Source organism: Callionymus lyra, chromosome 16 (assembly GCF_982586985.1).
Source record: "Callionymus lyra chromosome 16, fCalLyr1.hap1.1, whole genome shotgun sequence".
Taxonomy (NCBI): Eukaryota; Metazoa; Chordata; class Actinopteri; order Syngnathiformes; family Callionymidae; genus Callionymus; species Callionymus lyra.
The window spans coordinates 8,723,395-8,744,998 of NC_141833.1; the positions used below are offsets into that span (position 1 = coordinate 8,723,395).

The window sequence follows — 21,604 nt, forward strand, 5'->3', positions numbered from 1 at the left end:
AAATCTCTTAAGACTACAAGTTTTCACTTAAGTTTAAAATAAATTAATGTAATAAAACAACTATTTCTTACTCAGAAATGTGCCAAAGAAAATACAAATATACAAACAAATATTAGCATCAACTTACTCATCATAATTGGATAATTTAAAGTGAAAAATATTTTTTTCTCCTCCAAAAAGTGTATATATATATATATATATATTCCCCTAATATATAAATAGTATGTTTTAACTCAGTCTGGAACTACTATATATAGAATTTTTTACTCCTTAATTTGGCTAAAATCAGCTAAATAGCAGACTAGCTTAATGGAAGTTAAGCTAGCTAGCTAACACTATTGTTCTCCGTTCATCAATTTAGAAAATATTAAAAATAAACAAGTCATCAGTGTTAAATAATTTACTCACAGGAGAAGGTGCACAGTGTAAATCACAGCAGGGACAAAAAACTTCATGAATCCAGTTAAAATCCTCAGGAATGATGAACATATTCCATCTAAAACAACATAACTCGCTTAAAGTTGTGGTGAAATGTGTTTTTTCCCAGAACTAAACTACAGAGCAAACAATTACACACGTCATGCAAAAAAACAACTCACTACATCAGTAAATACTGCAGCTGTCACAAAAATACCATGTTAACATTACATGAAAGAAGATCTTAAGCAGTACTTTTTGCCGCGTGTAAACAATACCGACCACAATTCTTTAAACGGAAATAAAAAATTACATTTTCATCAAATAGTGCAATTATGACAATAACTTTGATATTTATATTATTAAACGTCAAAAGTATTCCACGAACAAGCCTTAAGGAACAATAATGTGCAACACATACAGCAAAACTCACCATTATATTCCACACGTTGATGAGAAAAGAGTGTTAAACGTGATTTGTTATCACTATTCTAGTCAGTGGTTGATAACTTTTAAGTTAAACTCTATTGAGTCAAGATGATTTGAACAGTCTTAATCTGCCCAAAACGCCATTTTTAATGGTTCAAATCCGACACATTCTACTGGTTTAATAAAAAGCATGTTTGTAATATTATGCTTTTTTAAAAATATTAGTGTTCTACCATTATAAATAGATGCTTTCGAAGAAAAGTCCCGCTATATATCTGGAGAACTACTCGTGTTTGTTCCGCCCGTCAGTGTTTGCAGCACCTCGGCGAGAGCCTGTTGAAGACGACTCACTTAATAAAAACCTGCCTCCCACACACAAAGTTGACAAAACGAGTGAAGATTCTGGCCTTTAAGTTTGCGTTCACTCCTCTGACCTTCGTTCTCTGGTGATCACATACTTGATTTCAAGCCTGGAGTTCTCCATTAAATCAGCTTCAGAGTGTTTGTGTCAGTAGCTTCTCTCTCTCCATGTACACACTTGGAGGAGGTTTTTTTTTTAGAGAGTTTCCTCTTCACTACCGCTCAGATTCCAGCCTCGCTGCCCACAGATCAGAGAGCTCGGGAGCATGTGACCCCTCTAAGATACGCAAGGACCGGTTCTTGCCCTCTGGACCTGCTCAAGGTCTTTCCTCTCCCTGCTCTGCTGCGCCGAAGGCGGCGGCGGCGGCGGTGTCTCCTCCCTTCGGCCACGTCTTCAAGTGTTGGCGGCGGCGCATTCGCTTCTCCACGTGCGTTCCTGGCGTTCCAGCTCCATCTCTGCGTGTGATTGGTTGGCTTCTCGCATTCTCTCTCCGTCTCTTTCACACAGTGGTGCTTCGGTTGTAAGCAGTGGAAAATGGGTATTCATGTTTCTTCTTGTTTCTTATTACCCAGATCAAAAGACCGATGAACTGAGCTCGCCTCGCTCGGCTCCTTTTTTTCCGACAACCTGGATTCAAATATAAAGAAAAACTTTTAACATTCAAGACCCACAGTGGGGGGAGACGTTTGTTTGCTCACAGACTAGTACTGGGACAGTCCGGTCACACCGCCATGTTGGTAAGCCCGCTCCCCCTGGTAGGTGGAGTCCTGGGACAGAGCCACGTCCATCTGGGACTTGAACTCGTCTCCGAGGTAACTGTCCTGTAAGAGGAGGATTGGAGGCAGCATTCACACAGGTGTCATCAAGCAGCTCGTACAGAGGTACAGGGTTTTGAAAATCCAACTATGTAAATGTGAAGCAACAATACCTTATAAAAGAAAGGATGATCAGTAATCAATATTGTAACGGTGCAGGTTATATTTATTTCATGAAACCGATGGATTGGATATGGATATTAGAAAACTACAGATCGTCTCTTAGCCACGTCAGACACTTTATGACCCCACCCTCGTCTCTAATGTCACAACAAAAACATTGTCTTCATTTACTATATAGCAGAGTCGTTGGACAATGTTAACTGACGCAATATGCAGTACTGTTTTAAAAAATATCTGCTAGATGGTTTTAGGAAATGTCAATATTTTAAGGCACTGTATAAAAAGTCTTTTGGCCTTTAAATCTATTTATAGATGGATAAACTTTATTAATCCCTCTGGAGATCTCTTTCGGGAAATTGGTGTTTTTGTGTGTATAAATCTCATTTTATTTTTTACCATAGGTTTACGGTTGAAGAAGAAAGTTTAAAAAATGTAAAATGCATTTATAATAACATGCAAATATTCACAGTTTGCTCATTTTTGTGTCGCAAACAAACTTCCGGCCGCTAGATGGCAGCAGCTATTACTTCATTCTCTACGCTTTAGGAACAATGAGATCCTGCGAGATCTCATCAGTGACTGAGGACGAGAGGATACAGTCGACTCCAGCGGATTTAAAGTTGATGTTTGGACATATTTTGGTTTCAAAACGAATAAAAGTTACGACTTAGTCAAGAGTGTGGGTATGGTTTGTAGACTCTGCAGTTATAGACAATACTACAAATATATCCTTGTTACTACAGTATATATTGCAATAAATTGTAATATCTGTCTAATATTGTATCGCCAGATTCTTGCAGATACACACCCCTACAGCAGAAGGAGAACCGTTCAGTATATCAGAGTGTACGGGGAATCGAACCTGAGAGAGTTCGGGCTGAGAGAGGCCTGGTTGGCTCATCTGCGACGGCTGGCTCATGTTGATGTAGCCCTGTGTCAGAGGCCCCTGGGAGAAGGGCTGGGAGCCCAGATCCTGGCTGGCTTGGCTGCCGCTCATTTGGCCTCCGCCGTGGTTGCCCACGCTGGTCCGGTTCCGCTGGCGTCCTCCCCTGGTACCGCCCCCTCCTCCACCTCCCGACTTTCCTTTCATACCTCCTCGACCTACGAATCCATCTTGCTTTAAAACACCAGCAAATAGAAACACCTCCTGCTTCTCTCACCTGAGGGCCCGTTCATCTGCCCCATGTAGGCTGGTGGAGGTATTGGAGGCATCACCAGGTTGAAGGGAATCGGAATGTTGAAGGAAGTCAAGGGATTGGTGCTGGATCCGATCATTCCGATCTGGTCATGTGTCTGAAAGTACATGCTGCGCCCTACAATAAAAAAAAAAACAATTATTTTTGAGTATTGAGTACTGTTTTCCATTTACAACTAGAGTAGAAACTGACCGTTGCTGCTGCGATCGTACGCTGATCCTGGGATCAGAGCCTCTCTGGCGTCGTACATGGCGGTGCTCATGAAGCGTCCGCCCTGTGACACAAGACAAACGTGTGATTGTCGCACAATTGTTTCGAATTTGACAGCGCAAGCAGTAAAATGTTGCATTAATACATGAATTATCTCGCCATAGTTTTAGTCTTTTAACCTAGAAAAATATTTGATAATCAAGTTGCATTTTTTTCAACACATTACTATGCCAGACACCGGTAAAGCAAGGCGAAGTGATGTGGTCATAGTAAAACTATAAAAATGATCCTATATTAATGTTTCTGATGGTAAACACATTTTATAGTAAATAATAAAAAAATAACTATAACAAACTCAAGTCATTATGGACTTTTTTTTTGGACCTTTTTTCTCTATTCTTTTGTTTACCTGTCCTTTTTTGGAGGGAATACTGTGGAAAATAGTGTTTTCATGTCTAAATCAAATATATTTTTATAATAATATTACACAATAAAATAGCTTATTTAGATACATTTCATTATTTCATGGCGTAACTTCATATTATCTTTTGAATTTGATTTTGTTTAACTTCATTAATAATAAATATATAAAATTGTTTCAAATGATAGTTCACCCAATATTCAAATTTCACTCATTTTCTACCCACCCTCAGGTCGACTAAGGGTTGTGAATATTTCCAGAGTAATCCATTCATTTGTAGTCAAAAATGTAAGTTAATTTTACAGCAACTGGAGCTCAGTTTCTTCATCTTCATCTAAAAAGACACACTTTCAAACTGCAAACAACTCAAGGCTTCAATACAAGAGATACAGACGCGGAGTTTGACGGTATTTGGATGTTTTCTGATGTGTATTAAATATTCTAATGGTACTAATATATTTCTATACACTACTGCCACCTGCTGTCACACTGAGCTCTTTCCAATGTTACTATTGGTTATTAAAATGTAATTTAAGTCGCAAAAAAATTATATATATATAAAATGTATTAGTGCGTGCAATTGAGCTGCTTGGCAGAGGTCTACGTCCTCCAAGTTACTGTGAAAATGTTAATGGCTCACGGGGTTGATGGTGTTGACCAGCTTCCGAGGCTTGCTGAACTGCATGAGACTCTCTCTCAGGTTGTTCAGAGGTCCTTCCACCAAGACCTTCTGCTCCTTGTAGTAGTTCAACAGGTGGTTCCACAGAGGCTGCTTGGACAAGGCTTTGGGGTTTCCCACGATGATCACCCCGTATCTAAAACACAAGCAGGAACAGTTAATGAACAATATATACCTGAGAAATAACTTTTTAAACCTCATTCTTGTACCTGGCCCTGGTTAGTGCAACGTTGAGACGACGAGGATCGTTGAGGAACCCGATGCCCTGATGCTCATTGGCTCTCACACAGGACAAGATGATGAAGTCTTTCTCGCGGCCCTGGAACGCGTCGACACTGGCGATCTCTACCTCCTGCAGAAGTGCAAAGATATGAATCATAAAAAATAATTTTTGCAACATGAATTCGGAATCACAAAAGGTTTTCACTTGTTTATGTACCTGATAGAGTTTTGTATGCAGAGAGCCGCTGAACTGCATGTACTGCACCAGGTACGACCTCTGACCCTCATAAGGGGTGATGATGCCGATCTGATCTGGTTTGGCTCCAGCCTTCAACAACCTGGTTGTTATTTTCTCCACATTAGCAGCTTCAGTTCTGAGGAAAGGTTTGATCCGCATGTTTAAAACTAAACGCTCATTTTCCTGAAACATCTTCCTCAGGTTATCAAATGATAATCTCAACAAGTCACACCTGTTGAGATAAGATGTTCCAGAGCTGGCGATCTCCTCTTGACCTTGAGTGACGTAGAAGTACATGGGTTTGTCAGGCTGCGGCCACTGGAAGTCAAAACCTTTCTTGATGCGATCGCCTGGAACGCAGTTTTAAATGATTAAATACATACTTTTACAAAACCTTTACATAACCACAGAACTTAGTGGGAGGCACCAATGACCACACCTATCTTACTTATGGTGCCAGCAAAATAGTGAACCATGATGCATTGCAACACACTTCTCTAACCAGTGACGATTAAATGGTTGCTAGAATACTGTGTTTAAATTTAAAGTTGGCTGGGCGACAATGCATTATGGTATAATAATAATTATAAAAGTCACTTCTTTATGTGATGAAGTTTGATAGTTTTCATATGCATTCCCTAGTGTTTTATGTGCCTTTGAGCAATATTTTTTATCAATTTTAATTAAAACTTTCAGACAAATTATGGTTTATGTCCGGAATTTGCTGTTAAGACCTGTGGAAGCACCACATAAAATGTTTAATTAAGCTCAAGAACTCATGGACTCTCATTCAAATTAGCATTATTATAAACATGTTAGTCAAATAAATCATTCCTCTTCTAAGGGTTTACTCCCTTATCAGGGTGGCAGGGGGGTGGAGCCTATCCCAGCTTCTTAGGGCAAGAAGAGGGGGACACTCTGAACATGGATCCCACAGACAAACAACCCCTCACACTCACACCTACAGAATTATTAGAGTTTTAAATCGACTTTGTTTAGGTTTAAAGTCGCGGTAGTAAACCCATGTAAGAACATGGAAGAACATTTCAACTCCACACAGAAAGGTCAAAGGTCGTCTCAAGCTGGAGGCGAACCAGCGACCTTCTTGCAGTGGATGATCGCTAGATCATTTACACACACATAAAAAGTTTGTTCGATATAAAGGTTTTCACCTGCGGTCACGCCGTTCTGCAGAGATCCTTCGTAGAAAATGTTGGAGGGAAAGGCGCTCAGTGCCGGGTGCATACGGTACTGGACCTGCAGACGGATGGGCCGGATCCCCAAAACCACCAGACGCTCGAACAGGGACTGAGAAAGTCCGGCCTTAGCTGCCTTCTTGCACATGACGACTGGACCCAGCTGACAGTGGTCTCCCACTAGAATCAACTGGATACAGAAAGTGAACATTAAAAAGTCAGTGTGAAGGTTAAAAAGGCGAAGCTCGTCGTCACCTGCTTCGTCCCGAGCACGACAGGAACCATACACTCTGGCTCGGTGGCCTGGGTGCTCTCGTCAATCAGGATGGATCTGAACTGCATCTTGGCCAGACGAGGATCTCCTGCTCCGACGCAGGTGCAGCAGATCACATCAGCGTTCTTGAAACGAGGTAAACATGAGACACGGACTTGTCAAAATAACTGAGCACTTTTCTCACCATGAGCAGCTCCCTCTCTGCGCTGCGCCTCAGCGCTCTGTAGCGCTTCTCGTCCGAGGAGGAGAGTTCTCCGGTTTCATCCTTCAACTGCTGGAGCTTCTGAAGTTCTGGCATGCTGCACATGGAAACATGTTTAGAACAACTCGCTCGTCTATGGAGGAACATCAGTGAATATTGAATGGATTAGTCTTCTTGTTGAAATTTATTATTTACAATTTAAATAACTGAATTTGAATTTTAAAAGGAATTCCTCAATATTGAAAGAAAAATGCAAAGTAATTTTTTTTTACACATCGCGTTTGATATTTTAATAACACTTATTTTTTAAAAAGTGTCTTTTAAATTGAATATAAAAATGTTGTTACACCAGACATTACTTGAATTGAACAGTGGTTCTACGTCGTCACATGATCTGCCTGTCGCATGATTGGCTGAAAGTTTTATCAAGTAGCTCAGTACTCTTAGTATAGTCTGGTGGCACTATTACACCAACATTTTAATATTGAATTTAAAAGACTATTAATCATTAAATGTTGAATTGGGAAAATGTATTTAAGAATTATTGAGATTTTAATATCAAACGTTACCTGCCAATTATTTTAATTAAATGTACATTTAAATTATTATATTATATTTAAATTAAATTAGTAGAAACAATTTCAATATAGAAATTATTAAATTAAATAATTGCATTAAAAAAAATAAAGCATTCAATATAGAAATTACTGAATTCATTATTCAATAAAAACATATTAAACTTTTAAATATAAAAAATATTTAATTCAATTATTCAAAAGAAAAACACAATTGAATGCTATAAAATTTTAATTTAAAAAAACAACAACACTTGAAATGTTAAATTCAACCATTCACTATTCTAATTATTTCCAATTATAAACTTCCATAGAACTCCCTCTGTTATCTACTTATTACAATCACCATTAAACTATACCTGTCCATGTTCCGGGTTTGGTTGTGCAGAGCCAGGAAGGAAACCGGGGAGTCGATGGCCTCTCTACTCTTTGCACAAAGCCTCACGACCTTCAGTCCCGTCTGGTGGATCTTCTCAGTCAGCTGGTCCACAGCAATGTTACTCGGAGCACACACCAGCACCGGCCTGCAGTAGCAGAGCAAATTGATTTTAAAAAAAAGTATTATTATTGACAAAATAGTTTAAATGAAGGAAGATCGTACCCATTGCCCTGTCGAGCCAAGTGGTACACAACGGTGGCAGAGGTCACGGTCTTCCCGGTACCTGGAGGCCCCTGAATCAGACTGAGTGGACGCTGCAGAACCGTCTTGACTGCATACACCTGGATCAAACCAAAGTTCTCAGTGATTCAAGAACGCTTATTCTGACTTAATAACTTACTTGAGAGTGGTTGAGGTCAGGAAGTCCTTGTGCTGTGAAGCGTTTGGGCAGCTGACACTTGATGACCACGTCCTCCACCTCGTGTCCCAGCAGCTTGTGGTATATGTACCCCGACACTGAGGTCTCGTCCACAGCAAAGGTTTTCAGGGCGCTCTGCATTCTACAGGAGAAGTGAATCATAGGCTAAGAAAATAATGAAGTATCTTAAAGGAATAAGACTTTAATATAGAACACCAGGGTTAACAGTCAAGCCAAGTTAGATGTAAGATTTTAATACCATTTAAAATTAATTAAAATTTAAAGGAGCAACTTCACAAAAATAAAATAATAATTATGAGTTTTTGTTTCCACTTATGTGAGCATCAATGTGTAATTTATTTATATCAAAAACATTTAATGAACAGACTACCCTTAAATCTTACTGTTCATGTTCACATTTTTATGACTATAAAAAATTGAACTTTAAGAAGACATTTTAATGCCAATTAAGGCCTTGTTTATTTTAATTAATTAATTAATTATGGCCTTAATATTGAGTAGAAAATAATTTTTATTTGATGTTTTTGTCCTTCAAACACTCAGATTAACAGTATGTAATTATTTACTACCTCATGATCAAAAATGTACTATCCATGTACATCAGGAGTGTTAAACTTTATCATTAAACAAGCCAGAACAAAAAGTGCCAAGTTATTACCTCGAAGCATATTCATTTATCCTAATAATGTATCTTATCTTAATTATCTACGTGTTTGTCTTCTTTCAAACACTCTCATTAAAATCCTCCTGAAACGGTTTTACTCTTATTAAAAGTGTAACTAGTATAAGTATAAATGGTGTTTATATTTATAGGTCAATGTGAACATAACTTTTATCCTCCATAACAAACCGTCCTCTGGACAACTTAAAGTGATCTCAACATACAAACTGTTAGCTCAACAGGTGAGTTGTTCAAGAACATACCTGTCAAAGGACGTGGACTTCCACACAAAGTCCACCTGGAAGTTGTGCGGGATCTCGACCGGAGCTCCAGCACTGCTGCGGAGCTCAATAGCGATCTCATCCCCGTAGTCTAGTGGAGCAGGTCAAGGAAAAATCCATTTAAGAAAAGTTTACACCGGAAAACGTGAAATCTAAACCTTTTGGTTTCCACACTAACATAAATACATTTTTTTTCTTTCGAGGTGGAAAACTGGAACAACAGAGACAAGAAAGAGGTAAAAAGTTGAATCACCCACTATAGAGGGTTTGTTTTTGACATCTAAAGGTCGGAAAAAGCTTCTCTGAACTGAAAAGGAAAAGTTTTAAAGGTGTAGACCAAATGGATTGATTATGTCAAACTGCTTAAAAATGATTTAATCTGAAGAGATTGTTTTTTTCCCCAGTATATTTTCACAAACAAATGGAAATGTAAGTAAGTAAGTAAGTAATATTTATTTATATAGCGCTTTTCGAGACCAGGGTCACAAAGCGCTTAAACAATCAAAACAATAATCAAAAAAGTACATAATTTAAAGATCAAGATAATACTGAGAACAACACAGGAGTTCCAGAAATTCAAGGAAAAGCCTGAACAAATAGAAACGTCTTAAGGTGTTTCTTAAAGGAGTCAGTAGATCCATCAAGCGCAAAGAGAGAGGAAGATCGTTCCAAAGCTTAGGAGCAACAGCCTGAAAAGATTTCTCTCCTCTGGTCCTGAACCGTGTGCGTGGAACCATAAGTAGATTCTGATCCACAGACCTCAGAGCCCGAGCTGGGGTGTAAGGCTGGATCAGATCAGTGATGTAAGGAGGAGCCTGACCATGAATAGCTCTGAAAGTAAGAACCAGAATTTTAAAGTTGATCCTGAAAGAAACTGGAAGCCAGTGAAGAGAGCCAGGAAATGTATCCCTTATGGTTAAATGTCTTTTTTTCCTTCTGTTATTTCGTCTTCTACGGCTGTGAGAAAATATCAATACACTGATACATCTCAATGTTCAGGATACTGTACCGATATTTTACAGCACTGTATTTATTCTTTTTTTTTTAAATATCTAAAAAAAATGTTTTGCTCTCAAATCATCCTTATTTTAATTAGAATTATTTATGGTTTATATTTGCAAACAGAAGTCATAATATAAAGTTCTCTCAGCAGACTTTTAGAGAAACACTTAAATACCTGAACTATATGCAGTTAAAAAATATTTTAGCTTCCGTATCCAAATGAAAAAAGCATAATTTTCAAGGATACTATCAGGAACTTTGATGACGTGGCCGATGCCTTTCCATGGAGGAGCCAGATCCCCCTTGTAACGGAGGCAGATTTCATCCCCTTGCATCAGCCTCATATCTGCAGGGAGGAGGGGAGTAAAAAAAAAAACACATGTTAAATCCAGAACCAACAATCGTACTTGTTTATAAGAAGACATATATATTCGCCTGAATCTGTCTTGGGAAGAGTGAAATAAGCGATTCGCTTTTTGTTCAGGCCCAGATCCCATCTGACCGTGATGTTGTCTTGAGTCTAACAACAAAAAAAAACAGAATAAACTTAACTTTGCTGAAAATATTTTAGATTGTAAATCACTTACTTGAGATTCTTTCAGCTTCTTATCGTAGTCGGCCTCCAGCTTCACAAGCGGGCCAAAGATGTTCTGGTACTGGTAGGCGTCCTCGTAGCGAAGCAGAACATGTTGGGGCTCCTCGTCCACACCGGGCTTCTCCAGGTCTTCCAAGGTTGCCGTGGGGTTCTCCTGTGTTGAGAACCGGGTCAGTTGAATGAGGTCAAAAATAGTTAGGAAGGTGAGCAGACCTTCCAGAGCTCCTCCAGCTTGTTGATCTGCTGCGCGGTGATCTGCCGGGCTCTCAGCTGCTCCTGCTCCGAGGGGATCTTGACCAGCCAGGACAGGAAGCAGCGATCCTGGATCAGAGGCTGCCACTGAGAACTGTCCCAGTTGATGTCTTTCAGGCTGCTCTGGCTCGCACATGGCTGCCTGCGTGACAACGTTGCATTACATGATAATAACGATACGCATGTACACAAACACTGACCTGCAGAGTAAGACCACCACAGAGTCCGCTTTAGCAGGGATGAATCCCAGCAGGAAGACGTTGCGACACCCACAGTTGTAGCACTCCAGCACGGTTTCCCCCAACGGCCCGTCTTTGTGCAGCGTCACCTCTTTGGACTTGGCTCTCACCAGATGGTTCACAATGTGGCTGGGAAAATAGATTTTATTTGGTAATGTTGTGGTTAAGATGAAAAATTAGTTTCCTACTGTCAAAATGTCTCTTTGTCATTCAAGTGATTTCTTAAGTAAGGAAGTATTTTTTATTTATATAGCGCTTTTCCAGACCAGGGTCACAAAGTGCTCAAACAATATTCAATAAATTATATACTTTAAAGATCAAGATAAAAATGATAACACAACAGGAGTTCCAGAAAATTAAGGGAAAGCCTGAACAAATAAAAACGTCTTAAGATGTTTCTAGGTCTTGATTTAACACTGATCGTCAGTAAGGTGTGTTAATGTTGTTGATAGCATGATTGAATAGATTTAACGTTGATATTCCTTAAATAAACTCATGAATTGACCATAAAATACACTTTTAATTGCTAAGTTCTCTTTTATTTAAGATTTATTTTGAGAAAATGTGGGGAAAATACATATTTTTTTCACATAAATGTACCTGCCAGACGTGTTTCCTCGTCCATTACAGAACCATTTCTTGCTGGTGTTACAGTAGACGACGCAGGCCGGATCATGAATTCCACAGTAACTAAGAGAGAGAGAGAGAGAGGAAACAAAATGTAATACGTTTATGAAGATTATGAACATTTGTTTACAGAATGATCCAGTAGGCCGGAAGACGTACTATATCTCATCATTGAAAATATTGCTGTGCTTGTACACACCTGCACGCGTGCACTGGAAGGTCCTTGGTGTAGTAGGCGTCCTCCTCGTCTTCCTCAAAGTTCAACTCGGCAAGTAACTGACTGGCTTTCACCACAGGGTCGTCCCCGTTTTGCAGGACTCCGACGGGACAATTAATCTGTGAATTCACAATCATGAACACATCTTTAGAGCAACACTAAATGGTTAAAAGATTTACAATTAAAATGCTTAATTTCTGAGCAACTTACTCAGTTTTACCTCTTTTTTAGAGGTGGAAATAACATCTTCATTTGTGTAAATAGTAGCAATTAAATGTCCTTGGGGGCCACATTACTTTCTGTGACCCTAATAAGGGGCCGTTAAGCCAAAAAAAAGTACGACTAAAGAATTTATAATGACGTGAAATCCTACAAAAAAAGTAAAAGATTCTAAAATAAGTTTTTGTTTGAATTTCATTGTATAACATTGATATGTATTTATTGATTTTATTTAAATATAAACAAAAAAAATACAGATTTCATACATTATAAATTTAAATTAAATACATTGTGTAATATTTCCTGCATTTGTGTTCATCACCTTGACTTGTTTTTATTAATTACATTTTTGTGTATAGGTTACAGTTGTGTCAATAGGTTACATTTTCGTGTATAGGTTACAGTTGTGTCAATAGATTACATTTTTGTGTATAGGTTACAGTTGTGTCAATAGGTTACATTTTTGTTTATAGGTTACAGTTGTGTCAATAGATTACATTTTTGTGTATAGGTTACAGTTGTGTCAATAGATTACATTTTTGTGTATAGGTTACAGTTGTGTCAATAGGTTACATTTTTGTGTATAGGTTACAGTTGTGTCAATAGATTAAATTTTTGTGTATAGGTTACAGTTGTGTCAATAGATTACATTTTTGTTTATAGGTTACAGTTGTGTCAATAGATTACATTTTTGTTTATAGGTTACAGTTGTGTCAATAGATTACATTTTTGTGTATAGGTTACAGTTGTGTCTATAGATTACATTTTCGTGTATAGGTTACAGTTGTGTCTATAGGCTACATTATGTTGATCACCTATATTTGTGTTGACTAACATGCAGATGAACGAGATATGGAAGGTCTTGTTGTGACAAAACACAAATGAAGGTAATAACAGCAGCGAAGCACTTTGGCATCACATTAACCATGACTTATTTTTTATTGTCACTTCATAGATAAAACTTGAGGTTCATGTTCAACAATGATATTTACAGTTCATCACATGTATATTATTATTATATTATTACACAATTTAAATCAATAAAGTTCTACCTTACCTTACGTATATGATAAATAAACCCTGTTATGACAAGAATAGGAAGATATTGGAAATTATATAACAGGATCATGCAATATTAAAATAATACTTGGACTTGTATATAAATATAACTTTAGCTAGTAGTCTAAATAAAGTGAGTATCAAGCATTGAATGTTTGCTTACTTGTCAATAATGCAAAAGTAAACACTTGAAGCAACAACCTGATGAATTCATGTTTTATTAGTTTGTTTTGACTAACATTGAAGCTACAACATAGTTAGCCTGCTAGCTAGAGTGTTGAGGAGCATCTCATGCTAGCAGCGTTAGCTCTCATGTCAACACAGACCACAGTGACAGGAGGAGGAGGAGGAGCTGCACACCTGGTTCTCCAGCTGACTCTGGGTCTGGCCCTGGGTCTGGGTCTGGGTCTGGGTCTGGCTCGGGAGGGTGAAGTCGGTGAAGTCGTACTCCGAGCCCTGCGTGTCTGCGCCGAGCAGCTCCGTCTCCTCGGTGTCCAGGAACGTCAGGGTCTGCGAGCTCGGCCCGTACGCCTCCACGCTCATGGTGCCTCGGTGTCCTCCGTTATATCCTGGCGTCGAGCGAGGGGGTCACCGGGGGGCTGGGATGGCGGAGGCGGGACACGTGAGGTGATGACAGACGGCGGGAGACAGACATGGAGGCTGAGGCTGCGTTCTGTTTATCTTCTGCGCTTCACTTCGCCCCCGCGAGTCTCCTGCGGGGACTGTAATGTTGCCGCGCGAGGAGACGAGGACGCACTTGGAGGGAGGATTGGAACGCGGTATGTCTTTAGTCGCTGTATTACGTTTGGAAATGGAGCTTTTCAAAGGTAAACATAAACAAACATGTTTGAGAAATTGGTAAACATGACTACAAAAATGAATGGAAGGAACAATAATATTAATATTAAAGTTAAGATTTGCACACACATGATTGAACACTCTGAACACGTTATAAATAAATCACGTTATACAGAAAAGAGATAAATATGAACTAATAATTTAAACAAGTTGAAGAACTCTTTCTTCCCGCTGTTGTCTGAGTCATTAATATTATTTAATTATATATTTTTATTATTAATTTTGTTTGTTTTTATACTAGTCTCTTTTATTTTATTTTTATTTATTGCATTTTATTTTTCTACTTTATTTAATTCATATTGTAGTCATTTCTTTATTTTGAAATGCCAGCAAAACTCATTTCTGTCTCGCAATAAACGTTTTGTGATTCTGATAAACTTGGATTTAAAATATAAATTAATTAAAAAACCTAGTGAAAAAGGTTACAATTTGCTACTGCAATATCTTAGAGAACGAAATTAGTAAAGACAATATATAAATATGTAAATAATTTTTTAGTTTTACTTTATAAAAGGCTATTTATATGACAATAGAAGAAATTAAAATCCATCCACACTCCCCACCAGTAGGTGGCGGTAATGCACCTGTTCATTGCTTGCCTAACGCCATAAAACAAGTTAAAAAAACAAACAAACTAAAGATTATAGGAATAGTTAACTTGCTTTTTCCACTGATCATTTTTATTATAATCCCAGCTACTTGGGGCGAGAGGCAGGGGAAACCCTGGACAAGTCAGGAATATACTCAGAGAACCTCTTTGTTTATGGAAAGTCCTTTAAAAATCCAAACAACTTCATATGAAACCACAATAACATGCATAGATTTTTTTATTCACTTGATTGTTTTTGCATCCCTGAGTCAAATCAATCCGAACGACTGATCTTTTCATCACATTTTTCCGGGCGACAGAAGAAACAAAAGGTCAGGGTCGTGCTTCCAGGAAGCGTAGGAGACACAGTAAAAACGCTGTTATTAGAACAACAAAATGTCACAGTTACATACATCACCGTTCATGGAATCATGAGAAATCATTCCCACATGTACATGTGTTTCGGATCAAGACGGAGGAAGACGTGGTTCTACATGTTCATACGCTCCAACATGCACATGTGGAATACATTAACACACGTCATTTTTTTCGTTCATACCGCACTTGTGTTACACAAGCGTGTCGTGATCCACAGTCCAGAGAGTTAGTTCTCTTGTCCGCTTCAGGAACGACGACAACAATGACGTTCCTGCTCGATGAGTTTTTCGTGCTATTTATGCACGTTCACCTCCTGCTGCCGCCGAGGGAAAGATTCCACATCTTCCGTCGGCTGCTGGTCCAGCAGGTCCAGCATCTCGCCCACGACCACCTGGAGAGCCGTGCCGAGGTCCAGGCTGCTGAAGTGTTTCCCCAGAGGAGGCACGTGGATGAAGGCGGCGCGGCCCTGGCCGTGGAACAGGGATGCGTAGTATGTGTAGTCGCAGAGATATCTGTACAACAAACATCTCCGTTAACAGGTGATCCTGGAGTATTTAAAAAAAATACTGTTTTCCAGAGATTCAATCATAGTGTGAATGCTGAAGGCACCTGACCTGACATTTGTACCACGTCTCCTCCTACGACACATTTGATCCTATTTGAAACTTTAACTTCAACTCATCTTTGAACTCTTTTCATCTTGACCTTCAGGTACTTTCATCTACTCACACCTAGAAACTTCATTCAACTTTAAAAACACTTACTGCTACTAATACTACTACTTCTACTTCTACTACTAATACTACTACGTCTACTACTAATTATTCTACTATTACTACTAATTCCCCTCATACTTTTACAACTAATTCTACTATTACTTTTACTACTAATCCTACTACTGCTATTACTTATTATACTTACACAACTAATTCTACTACTTCTTCCACCCCCACTACTACTAATTCTACAACTACTTCTTGTACTTCTACTACTACCACATATTCTTCTTCTACTACTAATTCTAATACTTCTTCTACTCCCACTTATTCTACTTATACTACTAATTCTTATACTACTTCTACTACTTCTACAATTATTTGAGTTCTACTACTAATTCTACTACTTCTTCCACTCCCACAACTACTTTTACTACTACTTATTTTACTTCTGCTACTAATTATACTACTCCCACTACTACTACTTATTCTACTTCTACTACAAATTCTTATTTTTTCTTCTCCTCAACCTCAACGTTCTCACATCAGTCTTTCTTCTTTTTTCCATCATTTCAACTGTTTGCACAAATATTTTTTTAATACTAAAACTTTCAAGCATTTCAGTTTACACATTCAGCATTCACATGGCATTCTCTTATGGAAATGCAAATGTTCTAGTTAAGATTTGTAATTGATTTATCTTTTTTTTTAAAGCACATTAAAACTCTTGATAAAAGTCCAACACTTGAGTTGTTTTAATTTAAATCTATTATTGTATGAAAATATATATTTATTTCATAAGTTTTTATTGAAAAAGAAAAAATACATATGGGACTTCCCCAAGTGTTGCCTGCAACTTCTAGTTTTCACCAGCAGGGGTAAATACTGCTGCGTTCACATAGATAAAAGATCCGGCAAAATGAAAATAATAATGCATGTGTTTTAATAATAATCATAAAAACACTTATAAGACAAACACAATTATAAGAGGAACCTTATTCTTTCACTTTCTTCTCATATTTTCTTTGTTTTTGTTTTATTGTCTGTCATCTTTATTTTTTTAAATAAAAATGCTGATCACAAATTAAGACTTTGAGCAATGAACTTATGCAATAAATCACATAATTATTGAGGAATAAAGAAATATTGATCAATCAATAATCCATTGGCCTCACTTTTTAAAATAGTAAGTTAAAAAAATCCCCTTTTCAAAGGAATTATTACTTATTATACGTTGTTTAAGTCACTTAAATAAAGTACAATACTTGTCAAATCTTAGTAATTTAGAAAAAGGTCTATTTAATTTCCAGCGTTAACGCCTACATGTTCACACGCTGTCCAACGGAGCCAAAGAATCATGAGCCAAAACATCAACTGCAACATTCCTGCGCCTGGATTTCAATAAGTCTCTGGTTTTAACAAAGCTCACGATTTAATAAAGTTCCTCAAATACGTCCAGAAATAATAGTTTTACGACGTGTAATATTAGGGACGTGTCGAGAGCAGAACCTCCACCAAAAACACTGAGACCTTTATGTGAACACCAAGGTTTTCCATATAAAATTCCAAAAGTGAGTTACATTTTAAGTTATATTAAAGAGAGAATCATAAATCTCCAGCTTCTTGACCAGATGTTTTTTCCAAATCCAACAATTCACAAACATTTGAGAGATTCTGAACGAGACAAACCTTCCGGCGTCTTTCGATACCATCACGGGAATCCCGGGGTGAGTCTCTTTGACCCTCCGACACACGGCTTCCATGTCCAGGACGGACTTGATGCAGTGAGGCCCGTTCATCACGCAGCACTGGGAGTCCGGAGAGAACCTGCAGTTGTCCGGACGCTTGTAGCCTTCGTTGCGTCCGTATTGCTCCAGAGTGACGGCGGTGGCGAGACCCGAGACGCCGACGTGGACCACGAGCTGGAGGGATCGCAAATGAAAACATGCTGCGTCAGCACTTTTGAATCATGTTTTTAAGTGTTTTCTCTTTGTTTTCCTGGGATACCTGTGGCTGGTGCTGTTGCCATAGAGACGGAATGAGACTCTGCACCGCCCGGTATTCCACGGGAACCTCACAAACATGAAGATCTGTGGAGCCTCCCAGGCCCAGATGCTCCAGCTCCTGTCAACACAACCAAGCACAGGTAAGTAGGGAGACATGATGACAAGGAGGATGATGTAAAAAATAATTGTATGTAAAATAGTTTTATAAATAGAAATAATTAAAAAAAATATTTAACTAAATGTATTATAATAAAAAACAAATTAATGAACTTGGATTTATATTAAATATTTATGGAATCATTTAATTTATCTTAGACACTTTCCCCACTGAAATATTTTTCAATATATTTTTAAGGACCAAAATATATACAGTATATATATTTTTTATACTAAAAGGTCCATTTTAAAAAGGCTTGATAGAAGAATTTATTTCAACATTACAATATGAAAATATGATATTCATCCCAAAGTGGTGACATTTGTGTTGTCACGACAACCAGTTCACAGTGGAAAAATATTAAAAGATACATTGCACATATTAAAATACTAATAACAATAATGTTAATAATATTCATTCGTGGGCAGGAGTGGAGTGAAAGAACCATGATGTTCTGTTCTATGTTAGTCTTTGTCTTTGTTGTTTTTCTTTGATCTATGTTCTTTATCTTTAAACTTAGATTGTATCATCTTGTTCTTTCTCTTTATGTTCTTGTTTTTATTTTATTTTGATTTATTTTTTATGAAAAATTGCTGTATTTTCTGTGGCTATTGGAAAAAAACAATTTCCAGAAGGAGACCTCTTGAGGGATCAATATAAAGTTTTACCTTACCTTACCTTACCTTAATAATAATAATAAAAAATAAAAATTACAGGTAGAAGAAAACAAAAGGGAAAGTAAGTTTAAAAATAAAACAAATACTTAAATGATGAATTCAAAATAATTATTATTCTTGTTCAATTTTGACCCAGTGATGAAATAAATGCAGGTTTGTAATAAAGGTGTAATTAAAAACAGGAAGCAAACAAGTGAGTTTATAATGGCACACAAAAGTATCATTAAAAAAAGTATAGGAAAGAACAGACATATATACAGTTTAAAATGAGGAGCTCAATGTTTACCTGCACTGCAACCCAGCTGGAGTTGACAGCATGGTCTCCAAAAGGCTCGAACCCTGAGGATCAGAGCAACAGCTGCATGAAGGTGTGAAGCGTCATCAAAGGTAAAGGTAATAGTAAAGGTAAAACTTTTTTAAAAAAATGTTTCCAATAGACAATACATACAGCATTTTTTTATTATAAAAAATCAAAAATAAATCAAAATAAAATAAGAATAAGAGAACATCATGATACAAATGCTGAGTTAAGTGTTTTAATCGAGCGTCTAAAGGTTGATCTGGTTAATGATTAAGTTGTCAGAGACTTATGGTCTTATCTCCGTCGCTCACATTGAAGAAGATCCTTTTTATTATTGTCCCCAGAAATGTCTTGTTATTGAATCAGGATTTTTTTTTGTCTTTACAATCAATCTTTATGACATCATCAACATTCTATCAGAGCTGATCTGCCACAACAACAATGTTTGCTCAGACACCTGCTGCATGGATCTCAGTGACTCACCTGTGACGAGAACCTTCTTCTTCTTCTGGCTCTCCATGTTGTTGCTTCAGTGTTTAGTATTCTCCTCACAAGGATCCTTGAAGGCTGTGTGCGCTGGCTCTGGTCTCTCCCTCCTCCTACTGCTGCTGCTGCTTCTTCTCTTCCTCCTGGTTTTCTTCACTTATCTAACAGGGGAATGTGCCGACAGCGCCCTCTCTTGGTCCGGAGTGGAAGTGTGCTTTAATATAAAAAAAAAGAAGCAAATAATTAATGTTATTTTATTTATAAATGAAATAGAATTCGTGATCTTTTAGTTTCAATTCCTCAGTACATTCATTCTCTTCATCATTTAAGGAATATATTATCTCATCTCAAATCCTTGACATGACTGACAGCAACTTTCCCCTCCTGTTTTGTACACATTTAATGATATTTTTCTCTTTTCTTAAACAAGAAAATGGTTAATGCTGGGTCTGATATAAGAATGTTTTGTGCTCCTGGGTTATATATCGAGGGAGCAGGTATTAGCGAACAGACCTCCTCCCCGCCCGCACTGAGGACCGTTTCAAAGGCCCCCACGAGTGAACATTTGACCCCCAACCATCTGTTCCGGTGGAGCGGCCCTGTGGTTTCCCTGAACAGCCTCCGCCTGTGAGCGTTGGCTTGTGTAAGGGCGTTTCTTGAAAACATGTGTGCCCACTTTGCTGCTCCCGCGAGAGAGACGAACCCAACGCAACAACACAACCCTCAATAGTGTAGCAGGGCGATCATCACGAAGACAGAGAGAATTCTACTGAGATCTTGTTTTCAACTGGGTCCACACCCGTGTGTTGTGAAATGAGTCACACGCCCTGGACAGCTAACATGGCTTCGACCTGGCACTGGGGAGAAAATATGTTCCTCAGAGGGTGGAGGACGAACCTGTGACAGGTTTAACCTGTGTTCGCACTCCTTACCAAACCACACGCCTCCGACACTGCAGCGCCCGATTCTCTCTCCTCTTCAACCCATTCACCTTTTTTTTTTTTTGCTTCTCCTGCGTCACTTGCTATGTCACTGTTGCCATGGTAACCCTCGCAGCTCCGGTGCTGATGCAGACTCCTGACGTCCTCGTTGCGTAAGGAGAGTAACAATGGTGTTAACACTTATACATTTATATATTTACCGTGTTGAAAATCTTAATCTACTGATATAGTTCCTATCAATGTCCTTTTTGTTATATAATTATCATTAAACATAATCTACAAACAAGCCTTTAGACTTTAACAAGTAGTTTTAATATTTTTAATAATGATAATAATATTTGTACTTTTAGCAGATTATTTTGTTACAAAACAATAATCATTTTACCGTCATATGGATATCCTCATTTTTATCTAAGAAATAAGAGGTTGTTTTTTTTTAAATAATTTGACTTTATGTAATTTCGATTTGAATATAATAACATAATATGAGATACGATATACTTTCATCATTGGTAACATGGTAACACAACAAAAAGGATTATACAACAATTACATTAAAACAATACAAGACATGTTAAAAATAATAACTATTATAAAATAATCCGAAACAGAAACTTTGCTAGCGTTGAAAAGCAAAATAATTAAATAACATAAATAGGATAAAATGATATTAATAAAATACAATACATGAGAAATACAATTGGATACATTACCATAAACTGTTTTTCTATTGCTTATTTTGTATGTAATCTTAAATTAGATTAGATTTCATTATTTTATTCAGACAATTACTATGTTGTGTTACAACATTGGCAATTAAAAGTTTCTGATTCTAAAATAATTAATTAATAATAAAAATAAAAAAAACAATATATTACATATTATTTTATAATGTAATAATAAAAAGAACACAATAATACATTAAATAATGATTAATATAGTTCATAATACAAAGTATATTAAATGCACCTTTTTATGTTAAATTGTTAAGTTTAAATTAACTTAAACATGCTCACTTCTGTTTTTCTATTGCTTATTTTGAATGTGTTTATTATTTTATTCTGTACTGACAACACACAAACTCCTTTGTTGTGTTTACACCAGAGGCAATAAAAGTTTCTGATTCTAAACTTTCTCGATGATAGTAAAATCTTGTTGGATTTATGT

General features: G+C 37.5%; 2 protein-coding genes across 3 annotated transcripts; both read right to left on the bottom strand.

The window, feature by feature from the left end:
- Positions 1-424: 424 nt before the first annotated feature.
- Positions 425-14,014, bottom strand: LOC148063511 (regulator of nonsense transcripts 1-like). Of its 2 annotated transcripts, none has more exons than XM_087810998.1 (24): positions 13,689-14,014; positions 12,033-12,169; positions 11,807-11,896; positions 11,168-11,335; positions 10,929-11,109; positions 10,708-10,869; positions 10,556-10,640; positions 10,368-10,466; positions 9,101-9,209; positions 8,138-8,297; positions 7,960-8,078; positions 7,718-7,882; positions 6,766-6,880; positions 6,563-6,706; positions 6,284-6,497; positions 5,344-5,461; positions 5,091-5,247; positions 4,861-5,003; positions 4,613-4,787; positions 3,534-3,615; positions 3,306-3,458; positions 3,008-3,246; positions 1,910-2,028; positions 425-1,834 (listed from the first exon to the last, which is right to left on the bottom strand). In XM_087810998.1, coding segments are annotated over exons 1-24 (3,318 nt in total). In that variant the 5' UTR covers positions 13,872-14,014; the 3' UTR covers positions 425-1,833. The 2 variants fall into 2 exon arrangements, with proteins under 2 accessions (XP_087667124.1, XP_087667122.1); XM_087810996.1 differs by having other exon boundaries at positions 1,906-2,028.
- Positions 14,015-14,995: 981 nt separating this feature from the next.
- On the bottom strand, positions 14,996-19,611 carry LOC148063512 (pyroglutamyl-peptidase 1-like). Its single transcript, XM_087811116.1, has 5 exons — positions 19,494-19,611; positions 18,996-19,048; positions 17,877-17,993; positions 17,559-17,791; positions 14,996-15,665 (listed from the first exon to the last, which is right to left on the bottom strand). Exons 1-5 carry the CDS (start codon positions 19,528-19,530, stop codon positions 15,446-15,448), a joined length of 660 nt encoding a protein of 219 aa, XP_087667242.1. The 5' UTR covers positions 19,531-19,611; the 3' UTR covers positions 14,996-15,445.
- Between the last annotated feature and the right edge of the window lie 1,993 nt (positions 19,612-21,604).

Excerpts from the sequence above, each read along its gene's own strand:
- LOC148063511 (XM_087810998.1), bottom strand. The coding sequence starts at position 13,871 with ATGAGCGTGGAGGCGTACGGGCCGAGCTCGCAGACCCTGACGTTCCTG. Across the intron at positions 6,707-6,765 it reads CAGAGAGGGAGCTGCTCATG|AACGCTGATGTGATCTGCTG; the intron begins GTGAGAAAAGTG and ends CCTCGTTTCAAG. Across the intron at positions 3,616-4,612 it reads TGGTCAACACCATCAACCCC|GGCGGACGCTTCATGAGCAC; the intron begins GTGAGCCATTAA and ends CTTGTGTCACAG.
- LOC148063512 (XM_087811116.1), bottom strand. The coding sequence starts at position 19,530 with ATGGAGAGCCAGAAGAAGAAGAAGGTTCTCGTCACAG. Across the intron at positions 19,049-19,493 it reads GAAGAAGGTTCTCGTCACAG|GGTTCGAGCCTTTTGGAGAC; the intron begins GTGAGTCACTGA and ends TCTGATCCTCAG. Across the intron at positions 17,994-18,995 it reads CCAGCTGGGTTGCAGTGCAG|GAGCTGGAGCATCTGGGCCT; the intron begins GTAAACATTGAG and ends TTGTGTTGACAG.